Here is a 19,011-nt window from a genome sequence, read left to right as displayed (position 1 = left end):
ACCAATGCCTGCTGTTATGTGGAAATCACTCCTCTGTGAGCATTTGCTGCCTGAGGTTGGCACTGTCTTCTACTGCATGGTGTAGACGTGCCCCAGTTTTTACCTTGTGTCGGTAAATTTATTACCATATACCACAGTCAGTATATAGGGATAAATGGCAAAATCTGTCTCTCTGAAGTACAGTTACAAATTGGTTAGAGAGGTACATGAAAAAAACCAAAACCAAAACCAAACAAAAAAAAAACAAACCCAGGAGGTAGAACCAGGGTTTATTAAAATTTTGTCTAAGTCATTACAAAATAAGAGTTGAAGAATTATCCCCTTTCTAAAAGGAAATTTTTATATATGGTTGTATGTATACTATGATAGCTGTTGAAAAATTAAGTACCTAAAACCCTAAATATTTCAACCAGATGAAAATGGCTATGTGAGGCATCAGTTTCTTAAACTCACATATACAAATACTATGATAAACTGGAAAATTTAGGCATTCCAGAATTTTTGTTCCCACAAAAAAAAAAATCCCAGTATTGATCATCTATATGAAATATCAAGGAATTCCTACCAAGACAGAGACTCACATGCTAGCATATAGTGTGTAATCAATGTATGAATTCTTTTAGACCACCAAAATTAACATTTACTATTTATATGAGGTAAATTTGATATCATACAATAAGTGTACAATAAGTGTATTATTCTCTCTGTTAGCTGCTTTTGACATAGATCTTACTACAGGTGAAGAGGTTAAAATTAACCGCATTTTGCAGCTGTATTAATGCACTTTCAATTCAAAAATAGCCTTAGTCATTCTGAAGTTAGACTCATTCAAAGTTTGCTGGTAGAGTATATGAAAATTTGTTATTATGCACAAAGAACAATTGAGCATAACATACATTAGATAATATGCATTGATATCAAATTTTTATATTTTTTAATTCACTGTACATTCTTAACAGTTCTGTATGGAATACTTCTTATTTAAATGACAGACAAGCCAAGAAAAAACAATAAACACACAATTGCAAAATGTTTCCAAACATGGAAACATTGATTTTCAATACTATTAAGAAAAAAATAATCCTTATGCTGAATTTTCTCTCTAAATTCTTATCAAATTCTTGTAAATAGCAATTAATAAAGCTTAGAAATGAGAATATATGAGCTATAAATGCAAATATTACCATATCTATTTTACAAAGTGTCTTAAAAACTTTTATTTTTAATAGACATTTCCCCAAGTAAGATATATTTTGCACTTACTCTCTTTCCTTCTGTAAGATTTTCTGCATCTCAGTCAAATGCAAATGCAAGATGGAAACATGTATTAAATCATTCTCTGTTGTCTTAGCTGTATTGTCCAAACATTTTTTAGGTTGTTCCAAACAGATGCTGGGAACTCCATTGGGAAAGAAATCAGGAGGCTTTGGAATGATTTTTTTATAGTGATTGCTTTGGTCTTTGATTACGTCTACATCCTGAAAAAACAGAAAAATATGACATCTGAGAAAAACATAAATGAGGGGAAAAGGATAACATAACTTCTGTAGGGAATACCAAGGCTCTTCTAGAAATTTGAGTCACATAGGAGAAAAAAGGGAATAAGTAACGTCTTGTATACTTGCACTGTATATGGATAGAATGTGCCAAAAAAAGTCATTGTAGTTGGATCACTGTCATTCTGTAACGTCTCACACCTTCTGTTATGACAAGCTTCATACCTAAAATATTTGAATCTATCTTTACTATAGAAATAGATTTCAGTTATCATTAGTTGGCTATAACTACGGTGAAGACAGAATCCTGGAACTAACAAAACTAGGAATGTAATTTATGCATACAAATGATATATTGAGAAACTCTACATTAAGAACACTTAAACTTCTACTGTAAACCATGTTGAAGCAGGTGATGGACTTATACAAGTTTTGTATAAGGAACAAAGTTACCTGTGTAACATACCAATTTGGATCCCATTCAGAAACTAAAATTTGAAGATACATATTCTGCACACAAAACATAAGCAAAACTAATAACAATTAGAAAATTGTCTGGCCTGAAACCTCCGTCATTAAAAAATAAAATACATCTTTTTTAGGAATATTAAACATCTCTTATAAATAATGGTTTCCTTTAGAAATGTATTTATCATCTCTGATGAATTATGTTTAAAAGCTCATCTCATTTTAACAGATTAACAACAGAACGGTTTTGTACCACTCTGTTCTTTTGAGTTTTTAGAAGAATACCTGAAATTTACATCTGAAAATATTAAAAGCTGCTGAAAAGATAAGCCTGTTTTCCATTCATATATAAAGTTTCAGTTTTCAAGTAGTACATTATTTTGATACTAAGGAGAGAGAGACTTAAAATATATTTTGTGTAATTTTCTTCCTATGGCCCATTTGTCTGCCTAAAAATATGAAAGGCATGCTTTTTTTTTTTTTGCCAAATTTATTCTCACTACTAACACTATGGTGGTTTTTTTTCAGAATTCACAGGAATATAGTGTAATTTATGTGCATTACAGAATGAGTAAAAATTCTGAATGTAATACATGCAGGTCTAAGATCCTGATAATTTTTATTAAACTGAAGTAAAAAATTTCCTACCTCTACAATGACTACTATCTATCAGACAAATAACAAGTATAGCTTTTACACAGTGCTGTCTATGAAGACAGTATAATGCATGACAAGGCACAGAATTAAAACTGGTAAAACAGGAGCAAGTAGTTCCATTTTGATGAATATAATTGGTTCTTTTGTATAGAACTTGGAGCTGTATTAAGCCATGCCCATACTTGATTGTTTAATTCTGCGTAGCAACTTAAATGCTCTCCTTGCCAAACACATTCTACTTTGCAGAAGAATTTGCCTCACCTCTTCCCTTATTTCAGAAGTTGTTTTAAGGGAGAATTAAATTATTTTATTTTAGAAGCCAGGAACCTACATTGCTTTTTTTGGAAGTAAAAAAAAAAAAGTACATAAAACATGGAGAATTCAGATAACAGAGGTAATCTGTTACCTTAAAACATGAGAGAGAGTCAGAACAATATTCTAAGTTACTTGATATAACAGTCCACCTCTGTTACTTAAATGTTTAGTCATAGTTGAAGGATATGAATCATTTTCCATTTTTCTTTATATTAGGAATATTAGATAGGTGAAAAAAGTGGGTTTACTATCAAATGGATCAGGTAGTATTTTGGTCAAAATTCTTGAAAAATCCCATTTCTAAATACACATCCATAATCTCCCACTTCTTCATGAACTAAAAAAATTACCCATTCTTTACCTGCTTTGAGTCTTCTGCGCCACGAATCTTGCTGGTTTTGCTCAGTTCTTTCATAGGTTCTTGTTCCAGAAACATTAACCGGTTTAGGTCTTTTTTAATAGAAGATAATTCCGAGCAACTTAATTCTGTTTTCCAAGCAGTTACATTTTCTAAGTTTTCCTTCTCACTTACTAAATCTTGATTTATTTTTTTAAGCATACTCAGCTCTTTTACAACACTGTCTAATTTGATTCTCAATTGTTTTGCTTCCTCTCGGGCTTTATTTCTTTCTGCTCTAACTTTGCTCCATTTCTCCCTCCAGTTAGCAGTACAATCTGACCACCAGCGCATGGTCTTCTCCATTTGGGCAGCTCTGGCTTTGACTTCTTCCAGTTCCCGAATTCTTACTGCTTCAAAAATTTCCCAATCACTGCTGTAATTTGTATGCATATATGGGCAATGAGATGAATATGGGTAGAAAGTTTGAGATGGCATATTTGAATTACACAGATGACCACCTGGTTGGCAACTTCCAGCTAATTTATAAGGTTGTCTTGTTTGGGTTCCAAAAACCTGTGTCTCTTCCATTAGTTTCTGAACGGAGCCTAAATTCATGTTTTGATTCATAATCTAATTTCACTCCTAAAAAAGACAAAGACAGACAATAATTTAGCTTCCCTCCATTAAATTATATGAATAACCTCAAACAGTAGTTTATTTTACTGCTATAATAATGAGATAATCTTAATAATACTGTTGATGTTTTAAAAATGTGCCTCATCAACAAGAAATAGCTATTAAAATATATTTTATGTAATACTTTTTGAGTACAGCATAAACAGACATACCTATTGACTAGGAATTGCTAGCGAAGGAAGTGTTACTAAATAATTACAGCATTCTCAAAAATTTTTGAGTCTAGATAAACCAGGCAAAAGTGTTTTTTTCCTTCAAGACAAGATTAAATTGTATCAATATATATTTAAAATATCTAGTAAGAGGAAAGTATTTGTCTATAACCACAATCACATGCCTTCTTTCACAAACTGTGGAACTTCATACTAGGTAAACTTACCTTATAATTTACCTATCTAAGTAAAATAAAAACAAAACAAAACAAAACAACAACAACGAAAAACCCCTGACCTTTGGATTTTCTTTGTTTCATGAGAAAAATTGAGCATTTTTATAGAGGGCTTTATTTTGCTGTCTATATTCCAGAGGCTGTCCAGGAAGTATATTTTTACATTATTCTTAAAAGGGTAGCACTATCCTACTGTACTGTATGGCCTACCTCATCATGATATGACTCTGCTAGTAAATCTTGTTGCATTCCTTTTCATTATTTATCTGCTACTATTCATTCAGCCCAGAGGAAAATCAATGTCTCAGAAATTGCTTTCCCACCCCGTTGCTGAGAAAATGTTGATGTGGACAGTCTGCACAGACTTATATCTTCTTGTTTTTTCCTCTTGAGTATCTTAAAACAAACAAACAAACAAACAAACAAACACACACCTAAAATTCTTGTTATACCAGTAGAAGACTAAGTTGTTTAAAGGTAAAAAATTGCTCCTATATTCCAACATCCATCTGTAAAAAACCACTAAATGAAATGTAGAAGGCCAATGTAGTGAACAAAGCACTGAGGAGTTGGTAGTCTTGGCATTATGATTCAGTCGTGTTTCATTTCAGCTGAATAGACGTTTTTGCAGGTTTTGGTTCCAGTTTCTCAGCTGTTTTCAACTTTCCAGGACATTTATTTGTCATTTTTAAGAAGCTTCTGGAGAATTGTTGTAATCAAGTATGGATATGAGAGAAGAGAAGGAAAAGGACAGTAAAGGACTCCACCTCCCTTCATTATCACTGTCTGGTGTAACACCACCAACCCCCACAACAACACTACACAGATGTAGAACAGCCGCTGCCAAAGCTTCATCAAGGTTGGGTCTTTTTCTTGTTGCCTGACCTACTTCTAGAAATTCCTGGGGGAAAAAAAATTAATCCTGTTACCCCATTCCAAATAAGATACATCTCTACATATTGCTTATTATATAAAGATGAGAATGATGTAAAAACTCTTCCCCACAGAATGGATTCATAGTGTATAGCTAAGACCTATTTATGAATTCATTTATGAAGCCAAAATGACCCAACTAAATAAATAAAATATGGAGCAGCCTACAAAATAGGACTACAGTCATTATCTCTATTTTAAGTGATTTCTCATCTTTTAGAATACAGCATAAACACACTAAGCTTCTTTGTTCACCATTTCTTAGAGATAAGCAGGATTGATGCTGATGTAAAGTTCAGACACACGTTTCAACAAAGTACTACAGATGTCACCTAATAACACACATTATACTTGCCCAAGGTTTTGATTTCTCCACAAACTTCTGAATTAAACTCAGGTGAAAAGAGGACATTTCTTAACTGGAAGATAGTCACAGGAGTTTTCTTACTATTGAAGAATTATTTGCTCTTTAATCTTGCAGGAAGGTCTTCAGCAAAGAGGATTTTTTTAATATATATATATATAAATTGCTTAATTTGAAAACAAAAGGAAAAAAAAACCCACAAAAAAACCAAACCAAACTACAAAGAGATAAAAACCTGTAAAGAATTCAAAATCTGGTGGCTTTGTAGAATCATTCCTCTATTTTTTCTTATTAGTGCTTAAAATGTAATTCAAATAAATAAAGACTTGTAGTACAGGTTGACTAAACTGAAGAACATTCTTGTCAGTTTGTAGGATAAAGACTTAGAAAAAAAAAGAAAAAAAAAAGAGAAAAAAGCTAGAACTGCACCAATTCTTCTGTTCAGCAGCTAGGGTAACTTATTGAAGAAAAGCTCTGATACTGATGAAGGCATATTGTATTTATATTGGTAAAAACTATCATTTAACTGGTATCAGACCATGAATAATCTTAAATGTCAATGAAGTAGATACGGTAGGTTAATGACTAGAACAACAGATGTTGTCTTTGGTGTCCCCTTTGACAGAAGTCAGTCAAATAGCAAATCATTAATACACACTTAAATTTCCCAACTTGTAAAATGAGGATAATTTACTGTTTGAAACAATTATTGAAAACACTGCCCAAAGAATGATGAAGTATTATTGCTAGGTGTGCAAGTATTTTTTTCTTTTCAAATAGAAAGACAGCACTGAAGGGTCTACACCTGAATCCATAATTGTTGTATTGGAAATACAAATTTGAAATATTTTGGTGTTTCACTATGTAGATACACATGCAAACTTTCTTTAGCCAGGTAGTCTGTTTTCACCCTGCTATATTTACAAATAATTAATGGCTTTCATTGCTTGTGGACATATTGCCTCATTCTGTCCCCTTTGCACACAATGCAGACAATCAAATATTATCACTGAAGCACAGAGGAAGTGATGAAGCCAAATTCTCAAAAATAAAAAATGAAAAGTAACTAGAGCCCATGATTCACTGAAGGATTTCCAGATCTCTATTTAATCCATGGGATTTTTTCTTAGAATTTATCTTAGAAGTTTTATCACTTACTAAAAACAATAGAGGTGTACAAAAATGCAATATTTCTTTGAAGACTTTTAGATTTATTTTTTGTTAGTGAGCAAGGTACAGTGATGGCTTCTTAATTTAAGAAATACTTTATAATTTAACATTATATTTAACATGAGAGAACATGAGTATATAGAATGTGGGAAGCATGATTCATGACTTATTCTGATTTTATTAATTTAATAATAGTCTCAAGAAAAAAAAAAAACTAAGGAAAAAAACCTAAGCACACTACTGTTTTTACTCTGTTGAATTTCCATTTCATTTTATAGTGAAACATCCACAAATCTTCTGCATATAGCTCTGGTTTAACTGAAGTAAAAGAGTGTTTTCCCACTGGCATTAATGAAAGTAGGATTTTCTACTTTGCAGAAGTACTGTACTGCACTGCTGCTGAAAAGATAGCCCCTCCTTTCTCACACATGTATCTACACGTTCTGGATTATGTAGTTTTTCCTCTTAGTAAAAGCAGTGAAATAATCAGATCAAACAGATACAACATTCGCAGCTAGTCATTTTTCAGCTTCATCAGAGCCCTCATATTTTTCTAATGGCCACATGAAACCTATTGTTTCCACAAAAAAATGGCATAGAAATATGAGGTGGAAGGAAAGCAGGACTGTCCCTTTTGACAGCATCACAAAACTGCATTCAATTTATATGGCTAGTAGAATTACCTAAGTAATATCCAGGGAGCAACAACCAAGAGTTTGTGAACAAAACAAAACAATCTATATGTTGTATACAAGATTATATTTAAAACACAGTATTTGACTTTTGTGAGAGTATTGCATGAAACTGAAAGAGAAGAATGTATTTCTGTGATGACTAGAGCAAATTTGCTCTCCTATGGAGAAAAGGCTTGGGCAGGAACGGGTTTTTTGCCTAAAGCGAATTTTTGCCTACAAACTTCCTTTCTTGGGAAAAAACTACGATGTATCATGCTGATCCATTATGGTAACCCTAGCTGTCAGGTTAGTCAATCTCTACAACCATGGCTGAGGAGAGCAAACGAACTACCCTTTAAACTGTCACACTTCATTGTAATAGTATTTCCAAACTTTTTTTTTTTAAATTATTTTCTAGAAAAATCCTAGAATGTCTAGAATTGGATATTTTAATGTAATGTTTATGTTTTCTGCAGATATTTTCCAGAAACCTTTTTATTTGATCAGACTAGTGAGTGTTAAAACACAAGGCTAATAGCATCAAGGATGAATATTCTTCTGCAGTTAGTTTAATATCCATGTCTGAACAGAGGAACTCTGTTGCTAGAGTTGTAGAGCAACTCTGATAGAATTCCTATTGCCATTTCTATTTAAACTGTGAATGATTAAGACTTGTGCTTCTATCTATTTTAAAAGAAATAGACTAAAATATTAGTCTTGAAAGGAAGCAAAGATTTAAAAATAAAAAGATGTGTTGATTATTATAAAAGTGCCTGAAACGTTCAGCACCTCACAGTTTCAGAAAAATACTTCACTGATGAAATAATAATAAATAATAATAATAATAATAATAATAATAATAATGAAAAGTTTAACTGAAGACTGTTGTAATACTGAATCAGTTGATACTGAATCTTTAATCATCCCTGTAGTTATATTTAAAAAAACCCCGAAACTCTTCTCTGGTATATGACCACCTCATAGAAAAGTAATTAACTGTAAAATCATAGAATCATAGAATCATAGAATCATAGAATGGTTTGGGTTGGAAGAGACCTTAAAGATGATCTAGTTCCACACCCCTGTGCCATGGGTAGGGACACCCTCCACTAGACCAGGTTGCCCAAAGCCTCATCCAACCTGGTCTTAAACACTTCCAGGGAGGGGGCATCCACAACCTCTTTGGGCAACCTCTTCGGGCAACCTCTTCCAGTGCCTCACCACCCTCACAGTAAAGAATTTCTTCCTAACATCTAATCTAAATCGACCCTCCTTCAGCTTAAACCCATTACCCCTTGTCCTGTCACTACACTCCCTGATAAACAGTCCCTCTCCATCTTTCCTGTAGGCCCCTTCAGGTACTGGAAAGCTGCAATTAGATCTCCCCAGAGCCTTCTCTTCTCCGGGCTGAACAACCCCAACTCTCTCAGCCTGTCCTCACAGGAGAGGTGCTCCAGCCCTCTGACCAGCTTCATGGCCCTCCTCTGGACTTGCTCCAACAGCTCCATGTCTCTCCTGTACTGGGGCCCCCAGAGCTGGACGCAGTACTCCAGGTGGGGTCTCAGCAGAGCGGAGTAGAGAGGTAGGATCACCTCCCTCGACCTGCTGGTCACACCTCTTTTGATGCAGCCCAGGACACGGTTGGCTTTCTGGGCTGCAAGCGCACACTGCTGGCTCATGTTGAGCTTCTCATCAATCAATACCCCCAAGTCCTTCTCCGCAGGGCTGCTCTCCATCCATTCCTCACCCAGCCTGTAGTTGTGCTTGGGATTGCACTGACCCACGTGCAGGACCTTGCACTTGGCCTTGTTGAACTGCATGTGGTTCGCAGGGGCCCACCTCTCCAGCCTGTCAAGGTCCCCCTGGATGGCATCCCTTCCCTCCAGCGTGTTGACCGTACCACACAGCTCAGTGTTGTCAGCAAACTTGCTGAGGGTGCACTCGATCCCACTGTCCATGTCGCTGACAAAGATGTTGAACAGCGCCGGTCCCAGTACCGACGCCTGGTGAACACCACTTGTCACCATTCTCCACTTGGACATTGAGCCATTGACCACAACTCTTTGAGTGCGACCATCCAGCCAATGGATGTCACATATTTACATTGCACTTCAAAAACTCTCACATAGAATATTGCCAACTGTTCCAGGGGAACAAGAATAATTTCTAAGATGTATTTTAAAGATAGCTAAGAGAAGAAAGCTATGTGTTAATGTTGTTATAGACGCAGGCCTCTAAACATCAGAAATTTAACGAGTCTGAAAACTGAGGAAAAAAATACTGTCTGCAGCTAGCTTGAAAGGTGCTATCTTGAGTTTGCAGCAGCAGACTAGCTATCATAGTATATGGACCTCAGTGAGCATAATTACTTAATAAGAGATAATTGGATGGAGAGATAAGATAAAGTTAGGGAATTGGATGAAAGTGAGGACTTTCTGTCCAGTGAAACCTTCCCATAGTTCCGTGATTAACAATTCAGGGAAAAGAAATAACACAGAATCCCTTGTAGAGTAATCTTTCTTAGCTGAATAATCCAAAATAAGTATGCACAAAATATAGGAAACAACGTTCATTGTACCATGTGAGTGAGGTGGGGATAGTATGAGAGAGAGGGAGATCTGTTGGTTCTCAGAGGAAAGCAAAAAAAAAAAAAAAGGTGCAGACATTTGGCAAACACTACAAGGAATATAGGTCTAAACCATATTTATGTCATTATATTGCAACTTTTGCTTATTTGCCTAATGATCATAAACACCAGTAAGAAAAAGAAGAGCACTTTATGTATTATTACAGGCTATTATTGTTGTGGGCAAAGAGAAATGTGTTAACCCTTGGTGGCACAGTTAACAAAATTACCAGGAGAGAAAAGAATTATTACACTTCCCCCACATTAATACTTGCTCAGTGAACTCAGTTTTTTTAGTAAGTTCAGTAGCTAGGTCAGCAACTTGAGGATAATATTTCAACATCCTTTTACTAATTGCATGACTTAATCTTTAGTTACATGCCTTGTAATTATGAAGATCTCAGTCAAACATTTTTTAAAGGGATCTTATATCTTTACAGAAAATACTTGCTTCAGATTAAGCCAGTTAATTTTCTTTTGTCTAATCTATAGATGTAGTAGGACAAAATGAACCATTAAAACTGCACATGTGCTTTTGTAAGTGCTACTGGAAAATCAGAACTTTCCATGACATTGCTGCAGCTGCCCCTTCAATTAATATACCCCTACAAAGGAAAAAGGCTTGGAGAAGATGGGCAGGGGTGATGGGCTCATTATGAGAAGAATATGGGAAGTGACTCAGTGTCACTCCCTGACACATGTTTACCACAACTCTTTGAATGCAACCATCCAGCCAATTCCTTATCCACCGAGTGGTCCATCCATTGAATCCATGTCTCTCCAATTTAGAGACAAGGATGTCATGCAGGACAGTGTCAAATGCCTTGCACAAGTCCAGGTAGATCCCTTCGAAAGAACACCTGGAGGGTGGAAAGACATCCTTACAGAAGTAGAAATAGTAGTATAGGGAATGTGCACCCTGCCTAAGCTAGCATTGGCCTGATAACTGTTGGTGCTTTAAGCCAATGGTTTGCCACTTTTCCCTTACCTACAGAAATACAATCTTATAATGGATAACATTTTAAGAATAAAGTATACAAAGTTGTTGTGGTTCAAATGTTGTACAATGGATTTTCCACCTACTGTATCACCCTCAAAGTGATGGGACAGGAGACCAATGAAATGGATGACTAAACCAGCAGTGCCATTAGGTCAAAGCGAGAGCAGCACGTACAAAGGACACAGTGGACAGGAAAAAGCAAGGGCTGATATCACTTACAGCCATCATCTCCTGCCTCTTTGCAAAGTAGCTGCCTAGCAGTTTTTTCAGAACCTGCTAACTCACGGAAATGCTACAGACCAAACTTCTGAGCTGAAAAGTATAAATCTGTCAGCTTACCCCTTAAGTTTCTGAAGAAAGTTCAACAGCAGCCAGACCGATGAGGCTTTTGTGCTTGCCAGTGTGTTACAGGGGACACCCCCCACCATGGCAGTGGAGAAAGAATGAGTACGCTCGCCAACAGCTCGGTAACTATTTTCCTCATAGACAGGTTATGAATTAGAGAACTTGTGAGTTGGAGAGTTCATGAATTAATGAAATAATCAGTTAGTGAATTTACATGTTGGACTAGTCCATACAAAGATGATTTAGCCATTGTTTGATGCCTTTGTATGTTTTGGTGGGGTTTTTTAGGGGAGAGGTTTTTTATGGTGTTTTGTGCTTTTGTTTTGGTTTTTGGGGTTTTTTTTGTTTGTTTTGTTTTTTCATGAGCTCATCAAATAAAGTTTAATTTACAGAGTATATTGTGCTGTGAATTTGAGAGACCCAAAGAGATCACAACAACATATGCAGATTATCATACTTCCATAGTCTGGGTCTGATCATGGTCTCTTTTAGTAAATTAATTGTTATTTTAGAACCGAAAATTAAAAGATGGTGCTTTCAAGACTTTTCAATGCACAGCCAAGAATCATTCTATTTATTTTTTCCACAGCTATAAAACATAACAATATTAAACCATATGGTATATTTTTAAGTTGTTTATATCGTTTCCAAACATTATATTCCTTACATGTGTCATAACTAAAAATCAGCCAAAAAATGTCCTGAAGGGACAAACAATGCAAATTATTTACTTCCTGTTAGGAGTTATATGATAATTTTTTTCCCCTGTTTACACTTCTCTAGCTACATTCCTTTTAATATCAAAATATCAATACAAATCTAATTTATTTCCAAAACCTGCTTCATTTACTTCTCATGTGTGGTAACTAACACCACTTATGCTGTGAAAACCATAAAATATAGTTATGTTTCTGACTTCACAAAGAGAAATGTTTGTTGGTTGGTGAGGTTTTGTTCTGGGGTTTTTTCGGTCCAATTATGAAATCTGTAAAGTGCCTGAAACAGGTTTTCTCACAGCATCAATTTGGAAAGTATGGTTTCTTAAGTCTGTCTTTGAGATCAAATGAAATCACAGCCACAATTTATTAATCTCCTGACACATAAGATAAAAATCTTCCTTCTGTAGCCTATCTTCAGCCTGGACTTTTGAAGTGTAAGAGACAATGTCAGGCTTAAATCTTAATTTTAAAGTTCCTTAATTTTCAAAGTTCCTAAAGGACAGTATTAAAACTCAGATGTTTTATCAAAAGAAACCCCCAAAACCAAAGACAAAACTGAGGGAAAACAAACCCAAAATATTTAGAATGGCTGAGAAGGAGGAGTAAAGACAGAAGTGGTAAGTAAAATTCTATACATTTCCTATAGATCTGGCCAGATATAAAATCTTGGGAAAGCTGAATATCACTATTTTCCTCTTTATTTCCTTATGGAATAAAAATCTTTGCCTTGAAAAATAAATAAATAAATTTAATCTCAGGAGAGGTTAAAAAATTCCAGAGGCAGTAAAAGGAGTAGGACCAAATGTAAGCAAGCACTTGTTAGTATAATCTGTGCAAAACTGGAGTCAGATCCCACTTCTGAGTTGATGATTGCTGGATGATGAGAGGGAATAATATGACAGAGAGAGAAAAGGCAAAAAAGAGACCCAAGTTTCAGCTTGGCTTTCTATCAAAAAATCCAGATGCAAAGTTTGTTAACTACTCTATCAAGTCTAAAATGTTCAAAATCAGAAGGTAACTTCAGGAAAACAGTAGTTCTGTAGGGAAAATTGCATTTTACTACCATATAAAATATTGTGCAGACAAGCTTTTTCTGCAGTACCCCCAGAAAGTGTATTATTATAATATTAGCAGTCCACGTATAGCTAAATTCCCCGGAGAAAAGGTAAAGGATGAGCACATTAAAGATAGCGACTGAAAGGCCACAAACCACAGAGGGATTAGTAAGTGAAAGAGTACTCAGGAATAGCTGAATCTTTTTTCTGATTTAGTCAGAAGCAAGACTGGATTATCCAGAAACCAAAGGAAAATAAAGCAATTGCCATAATGCTTAAATAAGCATTTTACACTATACAACAATATTAAGTATACTGCTACTTGATATTCCAGTATTCATGGTAAGAAACAAAAATTCTTTGACTCCAGAGAAGGAATTCTTTCTATTGTTACTAGTAGCTTGCTTCTCCTGAAGGTTTTCATAACTCACATGAGGACATGTAGTGTAAAATTATATATATATATATAATTTATAACTTCACAAAAAGAAATGTGAAACAGCCCTGAGTGGCCCTAAAGTTAGTCACACTAGTTGTATTGCCAGTTTATCCTCACTTGCTATCCTTCCCCATAACCTATTCCAATCCTTTGGACTAACATTTACAATTACAAGTGGAAGTGGTCCTGCCCATTTTAGAGAAATTAAAATCTCTAGTTTGACAGTAATTCTTTTGGAACAAAGGCATGATATATAGAAGTCCTGAGTAATCTGCTCTGAGCAGGGGGTTGGATTAGATGATATCTAGGTCCCCTCTAACCTCAACCATTGCATGATTCCCTGAGCAGTGGGATTTCTGAGGAGCTGTGTGTGCCTGCTTCTCCCAGTTTTAACAGTATCGCCATAACAGCCAGGAAACAAGAAGGAACCAAGATCATGGATTTTGAATCTCTGAGTACATAACTTTTAGTCAAATGGTTCACAAAAGACCGTGCAGGTAGAGAAACGCCATAAGAAATAAGCCTGTTTTGTGACAACACTGAACTGCCTTATAAGCAGCAATCCTGCATTGTTGTCAAGAACTGTACAGTATATCCACATTTTTGACCTCTGCAACTCTTTCAGCTAATTTCTTTTTAAAAATCAAGTAATTTTATAATGTAAATAACTTTTAATAGGAAGAATATAGGAATATATTGATTCATTGCTTTTCATGTGAACATATTCATGCTCTAGAACTTTGTTCTAACCAACTTGATTCTTGAACTTTTAAGACACACCAGCAGATTATCTGAAAAAAAAAAAGCATTTTGTTTTCAATGCTGCATATTATAAGCAATGGTTTCTTATTTACGTACTTCTAAACAACAAAATCTTGATATTCCATTATACATATCAGCATCAGAATTCCCTCACACAGTTACAGAAAAAATAAACACATTGTGTCTCTTTAAGAATTCAGTGACATATGGAAATTATTTTCTCCTAACTACATTCCCATTTAATCCATTTTTACTATAATGATTGAAATGTAAACTCAGACTATCTGCTTCAAAAAACATGCCAATTTATCTTATGTTTCAAGGGGAGTAATATGTTTTCTTGGATTTTTCTTGCTTCCATTCCAAACTAAGAACAAAACCCAAACAAATAAGCCAGAAAGCATGCAACAGTTAACACTGACATATCTAAGACTGCTACAATCCACTTTTGAAAATCTCTAATTTGCAAAGAATTTGGTCATTTTATGGGATTACATTTATATTGCTTCTGTAATAGATATCAGGGTCTACACATTCTCATCCATGCATCAAACACATATATTCTAGAAAGAAATGCAGTTTTAAAATATCTTGAGATATGAAACCTGATTGCATATTAACAACATAAAATTCAACTGGGTAACTTTCACACTTCTATTATTGCAAGTCTCTGCTTCTTGTTTCCAGAAGATAGAGGGGTAGAAACGCTGATATACGAAGAAAAGGGTTGTCCTTAAAATAAGTTTGCAGAAAGCAAGAGATGCTCAAAAGAACATCTACTCCTCATACAACAGATAACTCTTGAATCTGTAAATGAGCTTAAATATTTAAAGTTTGGAATCATTTCATACTTGGCTACTTTGGAATAAAGCAGCAACTAGCAAGACAAACACTGGATATATGCAAAACCAGAGATTTAATTAGTTAAGTATGAGTAAAATTTTAAGAGAAGTTAAACCCATGTAAGTACTACAATATAGAACTACTCTGAAAATAAGGACTGTTACATTATATTTCATATAACTGACCTTTTCTTGAGATTGGAGGGTAGCTAGATTGTTCAGATCTGCAAGACAAATCCCTATGAAAGATTACCCTTTTTCATCTTCAGATATTTCTCTTCCTTTCTGAGAAAAGATCTATAGTGCATGTCTAATACTTCTTATTCTCAGGGATGCACTTGGCTTCTTATAGAGTTATGATGCCACAGAATTTTTTTCTGTCCCTCTTCATCACTTTCTAAGCTAATTGAATTAGAATTGAACAGTCTTATTTCCACTCTGGGGTGGGCCCTGATACAGCAACATGGAAAGGCACAGCTGTAAGGCACAAGGGAAAAGAAGAAAGAAGAATGTGTAAAAACCTTGGCTTTATTCCCATAAACCTGTTCTGCCAACAGAAAGCACGAACATGCAGAGCACTGTGTGTGAAGAAAGCGGTGAACAAGATAATCCAGTATTCCCAGATACTTCCCAGGCTGGAGGTCAATTCTAAGCACAGGTGGAAACAATCCAGAAAACATATATCTGTAACAGCAACAATCAGCGACTTGCAGGAAACATTTAATACTCCATAAAGTTCCACAAAATTTTATATTTGGACTGACACTTCTATTGAAGCTACTACCTTTACTGTGATTCCTGTAACCATGAGGTATTATATATGTCTTTCAATGTGTGAATCACTTCTGTAAAATATAGTGGAAACTTTCCATGCCAATAGAATTTGACCACAGAAGCGGTCAAACCAGCATGACTAAAAGCTTTTAAGAACTGAGCATTTTTTTTTTCTTTCTGCATAATAAAACCACCCCTAGGTAAAGAGATTTTGTTCTTTTAAGTTACAGTAAGACATAAGGTACCAATAATTAAAAGCAGTAACTTCGGACAAGAATTCTTTCACAGTGTATCTTACATTATGGTTGCCAGTGGCGGTCTCAGAGGTTCTTGCTCAAAGTGAAATGAAGTAATTCTCTTTGTAAAAGGATGCATCAGAAGAGAACTTGGTCCACTTCTCTGCGGTCCTATGTACTGGTTTCCCTTTTACCATTTTCTCCCCATGTCTAAATATCCATTTTAAAATAAAATCCTGGTCACTGTTTCAGTTTCTTTTAAAACACATGACTATATTTTTCTATAATATTATACATATTCTATACATACTGTACATATAAGCATTCATAACAAAGACAACTTGGAAGGTAGTCACATATTACAATACATTAAAAGACTAAACAAATTCTACTCTTTCTCTCCTTTCTTGGCTGTCACTTTCAATAAACTCTAAGGAGCTTGGATATGACTTCTTCAGGATGAGAACCAGTATTACATACTCATTCTGATGTAAGTCTACTGGTTAACACAAGACATTACACATCATTGCAATATCTTCCAAGATCTTTTACATAGACAAGCTGACTTTTCTTCATGTCTTTGAAGTTGTATTCAAATCCTTAGGGTTAAATATGAGTAACATAAATATTTGTACATACAGATGTTGTCATTTACTACCCATAGGGCCAAAAGAAGCTCTGAAGTACTGCTTTAAATATAATTTACAGTAACTTAGTTTCCCCAAGAATGTTTTGTTTGATTACAAGCCTTCATAATATTTCAACCATAATTTTTATACATTCGAGTCTGTAAAATTGATACTCATTTCTCAGCCACTACACTTGAAAAAATAAGTTGTATAATCAGATCATGTGGGGGGGAGGGGATGTGTGCATGTGAAACGAACAACTTTCCCAGACAATCTCAAACAGCACTAAGTATTAAGCAGAAGCCAAGACAAGCTTAACCCAGTTTGACTAGCTGTGGCATTTGAGAGACAACAGTTTGCTTGGCTAGCCCCCAAGTGAGGTTACCTATCACTTCTTATTAGGAAAAAAAAAAAAGAAGAAAAATCAACTTTCTAGGTAATTAGGATAAGTATGAACTGTCAAAGTTTTAGATCTTTTCAGGGTAACCAACTTACAAACAGGTTTACAAAACCTAGTGTAAACTTCTGGACTAAGCAAGCAGCTGACTCAGCTGAGTTCTACTCTAACCTCAGCGATTCTGTATCACTGCTAATATTCTGAGAAAGTCTTCATTTTTAGAAAATTCTTGACAATATCATAAAATCATATGCTTTATGATATGAGAGATTACGAATTGTCTTGTAGTTGAAATCATTTATGATCTTTTTCTATTCAAAACATGACCTACTTTCAAAAGCACTTTCATAACACTGGGAGTAAGAAAAATTTATCACAGATATCTGATGTATTGTTTCAGACCAAGACATAAAACATTCCAATGCTTATTAGGACACAAAATAATATTTCTTCAAAATGCTACTCAGAGTCAATCTGGAAACAAGTGATTTTCCCACCCACATAAGCAGACAAGTAAGAATGCTCATGAATACTTTGTTTTCTCTGGGTTGGAGCCTATCCCTTTGGCTTGTTAACTACTTTGATATAGTTGTATCAGAATTAACAATTCTGTTGTGCAGAGATGTGCTCAGTTTTATCAGAATAGTTTTAGAAGCCATTTCTTCTATAATTAAGTCTTTAAAGGACATTCCTTAAAATAGATTACATCTTGGACATTTAGATGTAATTATTCTTAATTGTCCTTAACCACTGTAGTATTTTAACACCATCTTATGTCCTTCAACAGTTTAAGGACTCCTTTGTGGGTTTTAATGCTGTAAGATAGCATCCTGTGATGACTCTAACTTCTTAAGTCTTGTTTGAGGGAAATAAACTTAAGAGATAATTCATTTTGTCACATAAGCCATGGTTCTACAGTTACTAGAGTGGTCATATAAAATAATCCACAAAGTACCATGGGCTGTATCCTAGAGGTCATGTAAATGCATAGAGAAGCATCTCTATTTATTCTGTCAGTGACCACAGTAGGCTAATGAGTAGTCCCATCAAAAGAGAAGAATTAATTGTGTAAGTAATGGTTACTCAGCCTGGCTCCTTCTGCAAACTTTCATTTGAATCTTGTCCTTCACATAGAAGGGACGTTGGCATCCTTTTGCCAACATGGATACCACAAAAGTTATGGAGAAACCTTCAAGTCAACTGAAAATACATTTAAAAAAAAATAAATAATCAAAACAATAAGAGCTTTCATGGCACTTCCCCCCTGGCACTCCTCCAGTAATGTGATTGACATTAAATAAGAATGGATTTGGCATAAAACCTGTCTCATTTATCCTAATGTAAATCAGACCTAGATTACTGAAATCAGCATAAGTAGAGAATCAAGCTGTTCAGGGAGGATCATTTTCACAATAAAACAGTCAATGAAAGATTATTGTATGGACTAAAAAGGGAATAGGAGAGAAATTCCCTTTGCTTAGAGACCTGCTTTTCAAAGGAATGTGGAATATGGTTTCTAGCAGCCTTAAGAGGAAATTAATACCAAGATAATGTAGTTTCTAGATATTGATATATCTTTTTATATAATGTGAGTTAAATAAATAGTAAATCTCTGTTGTATGGTCCTGTTAATAACTTATTAGAAGACATAGGGGGAAAAAGGGGGGTTTTGAACAATTTGGAAAA

At 34.9% G+C, this 19,011-nt stretch overlaps 1 protein-coding gene across 6 annotated transcripts in view; it reads right to left on the bottom strand.

The window, feature by feature from the left end:
• Window positions 1-19,011, bottom strand: part of CCDC102B (coiled-coil domain containing 102B) — a 218,142-nt gene that overhangs the window by 166,554 nt on the left and 32,577 nt on the right. For all 6 annotated transcript variants that reach the window (XM_054817388.1, XM_054817389.1, XM_054817391.1 and 3 more), the window contains 2 exons: window positions 3,298-3,918; window positions 1,264-1,478 (listed from right to left, as the gene is read on the bottom strand). In XM_054817388.1, coding sequence (XP_054673363.1) covers window positions 1,264-1,478; window positions 3,298-3,903 — 821 coding nt within the window. In that variant the 5' untranslated portion in view covers window positions 3,904-3,918. The remainder of the gene's footprint in view (window positions 1-1,263; window positions 1,479-3,297; window positions 3,919-19,011) is intronic.

Source organism: Grus americana, chromosome 2 (genome assembly GCF_028858705.1).
Source record: "Grus americana isolate bGruAme1 chromosome 2, bGruAme1.mat, whole genome shotgun sequence".
NCBI lineage: Eukaryota > Metazoa > Chordata > Aves > Gruiformes > Gruidae > Grus > Grus americana.
Note: the sequence above shows the minus strand (reverse complement) of the source record. Positions and strands in the feature narration are given on the sequence as shown.